The sequence below is a fragment of the Phoenix dactylifera genome, chromosome 18 (genome assembly GCF_009389715.1).
Source record: "Phoenix dactylifera cultivar Barhee BC4 chromosome 18, palm_55x_up_171113_PBpolish2nd_filt_p, whole genome shotgun sequence".
Classification (NCBI taxonomy): Eukaryota; Viridiplantae; Streptophyta; class Magnoliopsida; order Arecales; family Arecaceae; genus Phoenix; species Phoenix dactylifera.
This window is the reverse complement of record NC_052409.1, coordinates 5873049-5882548: the sequence shown is the minus strand read 5'-3', so window position 1 is coordinate 5882548 and position 9500 is coordinate 5873049. Positions and strand designations below refer to the sequence as shown.

The window sequence follows — 9500 nt, the reverse complement described above, 5'->3', positions numbered from 1 at the left end:
CTAATCTTTTGGTTTTTGGCCAGGAAAGACAAATAGAAATAAAGAAAAAAATATTCTTAATTAAAAAGAAATTAAAGGAACCACTTCATGTTAAAGAGTTTCTGTATATAGGCTTTTAAGTGCAGACTTAATTTGGTGTCTATATAAATTTACTTACCTTGTGTATCTTGATTGCGATGCGAAGAGATATGTGATTAGCCCAGTAGGAATGGCAATCATGCATTTTCCCTCCTTCAGCTATTTTTATTTTAGGTATTCATCAAAAGTTGTACAGATCAACATGGTGGAGTCAATAACGGTCATGAAGAGTTGTTAATTATGCATAATATCAAGCAGACAATCATTGAAATGCAAATTGTTCTAAGAAGGTGGTGTGTGTAAACTTGGGGTTAGAGGACTAAGAGAAATCAAGAACTAAGTGATGCACCCAAAAGATAACATGATCATGCGACAAAAGCACTGTAGCAGAAGGACTCTCTAGCAAACCATGAATTGGTAGATCTTAATGCTTTTTCTCAAGATCAATCAAGGTGATAATAGGACCAAGCACCCAAAAAGCCTTGTAACCTTTTACCTCTACCTCATATAGCCAGATTTTATGATTTTACCAAACTCAAACGCCAAACAAATACACTGCCAAACCAGATTTTACAAGAACGAAGGACATAAAACAAGAACACTACTCCCTACACGACCTTGCACTGTGTTTTTAGCTGTGGCCACATGATGGATTAATGGAGCCACCAGGAACTCTAAGGAGCAGCATATCATTAAGGGAAGAGAATATCAAATAGGTTTATGTGCAATATATTATACTTGACCCTTCAGTCCTAACAATATTAAGTGTTTGAGTGATAACAAAATTAACAAAATCACTTGCAAAAATAAATAATGCACCCCAAAAATTATCAAAAAGTGGTGAAAGTGCTGTCTAAGATTTTTTGATCTCCTAAAGGAAAAAGAAACAAAGAGACATGAGGAAACCTTGGCTTTGGAATGACCGATATGAGTCAAAAGGACAAAACATTATCATTGATATAAGAGCCAAGATTTGCTTCTTTTGGTATCATTGCCATTCAATTCAACTCAAAAGAATCCAAGTGTTTCATGTTCCAAAGATTTTAGATTTTAGAAGAGCAAATATAGATCGAGGGAGAAGATTAATTTCCAAGGTGTTGGCTTGGAGAGGCCAAAAGCAAGAAGGACTTATAACGAAGATATGCACACGTGCATTCAGTTAAAAACTCACTTCCCATGTCCTCCTCCTGTCTCGCACATCCCCCTTCTCACTAATCTCTAAACCATCCTTAATATATAATAAACCCCAATCTTCCGTATATCTTAATCTTTGCTATATATATATATATTGTTTTCTTCATCGCAAAAGTAGAAGCCGCACCGATTATCAAAAAAATATAAATATAGAATGTGATAATAGAAATAATATAAGAAAGCACCAGTCATTTAGCAGGTTGCTTTTATCCTTGTAAGAATTTGGATACAAAATCATGTAATAATATCCAAAACAACTCTCAGAAATAAATAAAAAAAAACCAGCTTCTTCGTGTATCATATGCTTAATTTGTTATATTATTCTTTCTTTCACAGAGAAGCCTAAAATATCAGCAAAAAAAAATTGCAAACTAATTTCAGAAAGATATCTATACGTAGAAGGTCAGAGAGTACTACAAGTAGAGATAGAGTTAAATCCAAGTGCTAGGGCATGTAGTAGTCTCAAACCCATTGTTTTATGCAAAAAGACTTTGGTTTCCATATTGGACAGCAAACAAGAAGATTATCAGAAGGAAATGAACAAGAGAACTCAAATGATCAAAAGATCAAAACGAGAGAGAGAGAGAGAGATCGTTCATCGACATCCTCATAAATTAATGTCTAACCTTTGCCTCTGCCATGAATTTGCTCCGCCATCTTCTCATGATTATCTCAGTCGATGGATCGACGGTTAAATACGACCAAGTTTCACCTGTGATCAGTAGGGTGGCCGGCCTGCAGCACTCCCAGGCCACCCGGCGTGTCCGTCCATTGGCAACTGTGGCATGTTGAGCGGCAGATTAAAGAACGGCAAGCTCGAAGGGTCCGGGAACGGATTCCCACCTCCACCACCACCGCCACCGTTAGTCCCGCCACCACCTCCGCCGCCACTTCCCGGGCCCTGCGAAACAGGTGGCTGCATCTGGAGCGGTGGCGGCTCCTCATCTTCAAGAGGAAGCCGCTCGTACGCGACGTTGGTGAACGACGCGGCGATCACGATGACCGGGCCGGCAGCGATGAGCGCGCCCACTACGCTCCCTCCTACGACCTGCCCCTGCCCGCCAGCTAGGAAGATGGTGAGGCTGGTGGCCCCCGGCGGGGCTGGGGGCGGGAGGAAGGAGCCGGAGAGGGAGAGGATCTCGAAGCGGCCATGGAGGGTGACGACGGAGCCCGCGGAAGCCGGCTGGCGGAGGCTGACGTTGGTGACGGAGCCGCTGCCGCTGAGGATGCAGACGCCGCGCTGGCGGCGGCGCGCGTACGTCGCGACGCAGTCGAAGACGTCGCAGCCGCTGCCAACCTCGAGGATGTGGGCCTGAAGGGTGTTGGCACTCTCCCGGGTGATGATAACGGGGGGCTTTGGCTTGTTCTTCGACCCCGGGGGTCGGCCGCGGGGGCGCCGGGCGACGACATCGCCCGGCCCCGCGGCCGAGGACCCGCCGGGGGGATCCATCAACTCCAGCCCTGCGGAGGCGGCGGCGGCGGCAGCGGAGGACTCATCCCCGACGCCTGCGGAGTCATCAGCGTCAGAGCGCTGGAGGTGGAGGTCGGGGCGGCGGTGGAGGAGTGGGTGGACGAACCGGGAGGCTGTGCCGAGATCTAGGCCCGCCATGCCAGCATCCAAAGAAATAGAGTAATTTCTGGTAAGAGGGAGAAAAAAAAAGTTGAGTTGGATTTTTTTGAAATAAAAAAAGGACAAAAAGAGTGGGAAATCAATTTAAAAAGGGATTTTTTTTATATTTTTGGGAGGAATAAAGAACTAAAAAAAGAGGGATGAGGAGTGGAACTCTACAGGTAAGGCAGAAATATAGAAAAAAGTTTGGGGGATGAGTGCAGAGAAAGGAGGGCTTAAGCGAGCTTCAGTCTTTGGAGAAATGGAGACGATAGTGGGTGCTGCCTAGAAGTTGATGAAACAAATAAAATATTAGAAAGAGAGAGAGAGAGATTACTAAAATGATTATTCTATTTAAAACTAGGGTTAGAGAGGGGTTAAGGTTTGGAACTTAGGGTTAAGTAGGAGCAAGTGGGAGGGAGGTTGCTACTGTGGGCGGGACCCACTTCTTAGTTCTTACTCATTTATCCTGTTCACACTTGATTCAACTTGGGTTAATGGCTAGTCTTAATTAGTTTCAAGTTGGTGATAAAGAGGTTGGGTGCACCTGAGGTGGTAGCCTAGTGGGAGCGTGATCTTACTTCCAACCAAGTGGTTTCGAATTCGAAACGCACGGACGTCGATTAAATTGTGGAAACCAGATGCTCTCTGCTTGGACACGGGGTCTGTAAGAACATATCGCTATGCTGGTAGCCTCGGAGGTGTCAGGTGTGACGCATTCACACGTGGTATTCATGTCGGAGCCTAGAGGAGTAATGGAGTCGGGCCCACCAGTGGAAAGGATATGAGTAAAACCAGCAGGAATGCTCAACATACGGTCATTTTTATCCATATCGAACATTCTTCTGGCAGGATGGGACCTAGTGAGGGCTTCTACGCGAGGGTGGGTTGTCCCTTCCTCCCCCCTTCCTCTTTCTTTCGGCAAAAACAAAAAAAAAAGAGGGTGGGTGCGCGCGCGCGGGGCTGGGTTTTATGGGCAAAGGTTGGTGGCGCGGAAGACAATGCACAAGGTTATTGGTCCACCGTAGTTGTTTGGATTGGGGTGTTGACAGGGAAAAAAAGATGGATTGAGGTGATTGGGATGTTTTAGCTTTATTTGGCATGTTTGAGGTTGGGAGAAACATCGCTCTTCTTGTACATCAGTTTTGGATTTGGACCCGTAGTGCTTTTATAACCACAGCTCATGGATCAAAGACAAGAATGTTAAACTTTGTGCTTATCTTTCACAGTGGTCCTTTGGGGCATTGCAAAGTGATCAAGAGCTATGGACTAATCTCAAGAGTCTAAATTGTGACGAACCATTCTTACACTGAAAATAACCTTTGCATTATGCGCTGCAGCCAATATTGACTATATATATATATATATCTTCACTGTGCATGCATCATATGGTTTCGTTTTACATACATTGTTCAATATATAATAGTGATGACAAAAGACTAGTAAACCATGGACTAGGAGGATTCCTGCACCCTCTAAATTGAGTTGTAGGGTTTATTTGATGCTTGTCTGACCAAAAGCTCACATGACCATTTTAGTTCATTGTTTATCGTTGCAGGAGTCGAAGGTAGACTTTCATCACCCTAATGTTCAACGTTTAGGTTCTATTCTTTCTCCACAAGCTAACCAACTATGACATGGATTAAAATTTCATTCAAGGTCTATGAGTCAGTCCGACCGAACCAATCACTTGTTCAAATTTGCTATTGCATCATCATAAAAAATCAACAAGACGAGGAATCTTACAAGAGAGTCAGAGAAAAAAACCTCCCGCAAATTAATATAAGACCTTGAAAATAAATTGTCGGCCTACTCTCATCAAAGGCAACTGTGGGCTAGCAATATGCATACCATACATGACCTAGAAGGATTGTTGGTGAGTAAATAAACGAAAAGCCTATGATTAAAATTCTCGAACTATCCAGCCGTGTGGAGTAAAACACCGCATTTTCTTAACTAAAGTGATTGGTGTTTTATGGTACAAGGATGGTGATTATGATGCTACAATAATGCACAATTATAAATATGAAGGCGATAACTATAGCTCGCCAATATCTAAATCAAAAGAAAGGAGGAGAGAGATTATATTTAGTTTTGAAGATTTTTTTTTTTTGCTGAAGCGGATGTATCATACATGTCGGATACGAATATATCCAAAAAAATTAAAAGATAATAAGTTCCGAAGTGCACTAAATAATCTTCTCTTCCGTAGCCATAGGGTGTTTTGAAGACTTTCACACGGGGCCTCCTCCTGAGCCCGGTTGAGCCAGAGTCAGGCTCGAGGTAAATTATATGGGGTGAACGGCACGCGACGATCACGTGCGATGGCCAAGTCAAAGGCACATGAGACTAGCCGTCGCTTTCATCAGGAATGGGGTCTCAGAGGTGCCCGCGAAACCCGGACGGCTCTGAAACTTTGCTTGGGGTTTGTGTTAAAAGGGCATTGGCCCTCTCAATACAACCCAAACCCACATTAAAAAACTATAATAATAAAATAACATAATCTTAAAAAAATGCTATGTGTATATGCGTGCTTATAAAAATTCTTAGTGGATTCCAAATTTATGAGTAAATCCACCACCTTGTCTTCCTTGCCATAGGCCAATCAAATGCTTCAGGAATACCTTGGTTGGATGGAGTAAGTTACAACTATTGCTTGAATGAAATCAAGAAATTAAAACTTGAAGGTTGATATAATGATATTTCGGTATATTTTGTTGATGGTCCTGTGCAACATATTTAGTGAGATGAGTGGGCCGAGATTTTAGACAGAAAGCTCTAGAGGATTCACTACATGGTTGGATATGATTTTGTTACAAATTAATTTTATTAAAATGAAAGATAAAATATAAAATCTAAAGTCCATTTGTGCTTTTTTTGGTATACAGTAGGAGTCATAGACTAAAACAAAAGAATTTTTTTGTAGTTTAATTATTGTGCAAGAATTGACATGCTTAGCTAATTTGAAGAAGTTCAAATCTTTTGATTGAATTATGTTCTTTTGAATCTAATCAATCTAAATTTATGTGCTATAATTGATGTCGAATACTGGTACCTAGTCCTAACCTTTTCTTGATTCCAAAGAACTTTAGATGCTTAAAAGCATTCTATTTGTGACTTGAAGTGTTCTATTGGATGATTTTAGACCAAATCTTGGTCAAAATTATAGATTAATGGTGGTCGAGCCATGACTCTCATGATCATATGCAGATTCCATATTGCAGTCTAATTTGTAAATTATATGACAATCAATTCATCATTCATGTATGCCAATGTCTAAAAAATTTAACATCCAAGTTTTTGAGAACTAAAGTTGAAGCGGAGCCTAATCAATTAATAAAGTAGGAAAGAAATCGAATCCATGTATTTTATACCAATACAAGAAACTTTGTCATTTTTTAGAAAATAAATTCATTTAACTTTTAGAGAGAGGGGGGGAGAGAAAGATTTGATCAACTCTACTTGTTGGCAGCCTCGAAATTTAACTCAAAAATTAGGGTTGGGTACAACAAAGAGGCCAAAATTTAAATTTGTAGCTTATAGGGTACTAACTATTGAAATAACAAAAATTGTTTGTGTCACTACCGGTTTTTCGACTCGAAAAATTATTAAATGGATCAGGTCCACTAGACCAGTCCAAATCACGTACCCCAGGATTTGGACTGGTCCACTAAATCTAATCCATCTAATAGTTTATCCTTCGACTCCATTCCCAAACATCACCTTTGGCTAGTCTCTTCTTGCTCTCTCCAATCTAATTTATCCTCCACTCTTCGCACCAATTAACTATCGCTCCTAGAACATCAACCCCACGCACCCATCAACTGTCACCCTCACCGCGGTCAGCTCCTCCGCGATACGTCCACGAACATTGTTCCCTCTAACATCTGGAGTTATCCTTCCTTGAACGCAAGTATAATTACGGCTCTTGGCGGTGAGCTTGAGCACCCTTCTATTATCAAGTTTTGCTCCCTTATCCATTTCCAATGCACATAGCCTATGTGTACAAATAATATTAGCTTTCCTTATACGTCTGCTAAATAATTAATCTAAAAAGAGCCATCAATAAAAAAAAGAAAAGAAAAAGAAAATTAAGAAGGGGTACTTTGGTAGTTTGATTTGGATAAGTTTGATTTAGATGAGTTCGGTTTGCTACTCATCCTAGGGTTCCCTTGCTTTAAAGTCTTCAACTATTCCTTAAAGCTTCTCTATTTGACTAAGATATTAACCATATGTACTCATGAGAGTTTTAAAAAACGTAGGTACAAACAAGTTATATTAAAAATATAGGGGTCATTGTGGAGTTTTAGATCTCAAAGATTGATCATCTTGATTTCTTTAGTTGTGTATATTAATGCATATTGACCTTTTCACCTAGCTATAAAAAAATCCTAGCATATCAAACAACGGATCCTACAATATGGGTGAAGTTAGAGCCTTATGGATCCTTGGAAAATGGTCATGACCTTGGAGGTATGGACGGCAAACGCGACCCGAGGCCACAAGCGTGTTGTTACCTTCTCCACTTTTGACTCGTTCGCAAGATGTAGAGGACCGGGGCCAAAGTATATAGTGGTTTGATGGAAGTTTCATGGAGGATGCCGGCATCCGTTTGTCACCTTTAGCTTTAAGAAAGCTATTAGAAAATGAAGTAGTTGTTGGTCTTGGATTGATGTTGCTATCAGGCATTGCCTGGTGTAAATAGACATTCAGACTAGACATCAATCAAACTCCAATTGATCCAAAATTAGAGTCCGAGGGCCCCATTAAGCTTTGCCCATGATGCAGTCGCTTTCTTTGTTTGAAATCTAGCCCCTTAGTATTTTTGAATGATGCACAAAGAAGCCCTCATCATGTGGTGATTTCAAGACAATGATAAATTTTCTTTTATTTTCCTTTCAAATGTTAGGGCTTGACTATCATCTCAGTTACCCCCCCAGTTTTCTCTCTCTCTTTCTCTCTCCTTTGGTAGAGCAGTTTTTCTCTTTTACAATACAACAAATCATCATTGTTCATCCACTTGGCAATTAGTGAATCAATAGGAGGCATTGGTTTAATTAAACTTTGTTACTGTTCACTGAATCATTCTAAATTGCACTTGGAGTATCCAAATATAGGTTTCAATAGAGCGCTTGATAGTGGTGGTGATTGAAGGCTTTTTTAAAAAAAGTACTACTTTCTTCCACACTCAATGTCCTTTCCTTGTTGAGCTAGCTACGGTGAATGGACAATTGAAATCCTAAACCTAGGGAAGATGCTTCCATCCAATCATTCAATAATGAGAACATTCTCAGGGTCCTTAAGACACCACCATACAATAGATAAATGCAAAGCAATCAGGATGTTAGTACTAGAAAGTAACTTTTTTAGATATATTTTTTAAAATATGTTTCAAGTTTTAGACATCCTGGAAGAAAGCAGATTAAAAAATGGAATTAGGAAAAAAAGGCTAGGTGATTACTCTATCAATGTTATTATATATTCATCAAACAAGAAACGCATTCTCTGTAATAACTAATATAAATATTGTTAAGTCAAATATTAGAATATGTTATGGTCTAAGATGAAGCTACGTTTGCCTAGCTCATTGTTTGTCAGAAATGAAAGTTGCTTGTTTAGAACCTTGAGGTTAGAATTTAAAATGTGTTAGGGTTATTATAATTCTTTTGTTATAGTCTATATTTTAATAGATAGTGAAGGAAAAGAGGTATACTTACAGAGTTTCTAGAATTGTTTACCTTATGTTACTGAAGTCGTAACAAAAAGTTCATTTTGAATGTTACCGATAAAGAAATGTAAACAAACTTTTATGGATGATCTAATCTGTGCCACTATTAATGCCATTCCAATAAAATATGCAAGAACTTGTAATCGATTGAACTTACTGAAAGTTCAATATAAAGCTTATGTTCTTGTAAAGACCCGTGTGGGCATGTATTTAGTCTCATATCAGTTATTCGTTGGATAAATTTTGAGTATTTATACAGAATCAAGTAACTCAAATAATACCTTCTAGCTAGTGTTTTTTAAGTGAAGTTATGGATTGTTACAACTAATATTAGAGCGAACCCGGCCCATTACCTATGTGAGCTAAGAGAGACTGCAACTCGAATCCATTGGGGTTAACTATGGATCGATTGTGGTGCTTGTGATTAGATTTGAATGGATTTAAACATTTAGCTCGACGAGGATATTACAGCTTAAATGGATGGAGTATATGAGGACTCGTCCCACATTCCCCTTCCAACTAGTCTTTTTCTGGATGAGGTTGGTTAGTAAAATTGCATGCACTTAACATTATTATTCCAGTGTAATAAAGCATTTAAATACGCAAAACATTCAACAAGAGATGTTACTAATGATATTCAGCTTACTGAATTGACTAGTATATTGGGATTATAGGCAGTAATTCTTGTAAGTACAAATGTTATTAACTAAGAGATGTCCTGGACCCAATAGTGCATGAGAGTGCTTTTAGATATACTAAATTTTATGGTCTGGGTGGGTTCACGACAACAGCCAAAAGGTGGTTGAACCAAAGCATTTGCTGAATTATGATAAGATATTTTGGTGAAGTGAACAAGTTTTTTTTTTGGCAACCAATGATGCTACTCTCCCT

General features: G+C 39.7%; 1 protein-coding gene across 1 annotated transcript; it reads right to left on the bottom strand.

Moving 5' to 3' along the window:
- Positions 1-483: 483 nt before the first annotated feature.
- Positions 484-3154, bottom strand: LOC103714037 (AT-hook motif nuclear-localized protein 23). Its single transcript, XM_039115511.1, has 2 exons — positions 3062-3154; positions 484-2909 (listed from the first exon to the last, which is right to left on the bottom strand). Exon 2 carries the CDS (start codon positions 2879-2881, stop codon positions 1991-1993), a length of 891 nt encoding a protein of 296 aa, XP_038971439.1. The 5' UTR covers positions 2882-2909; positions 3062-3154; the 3' UTR covers positions 484-1990.
- Between the last annotated feature and the right edge of the window lie 6346 nt (positions 3155-9500).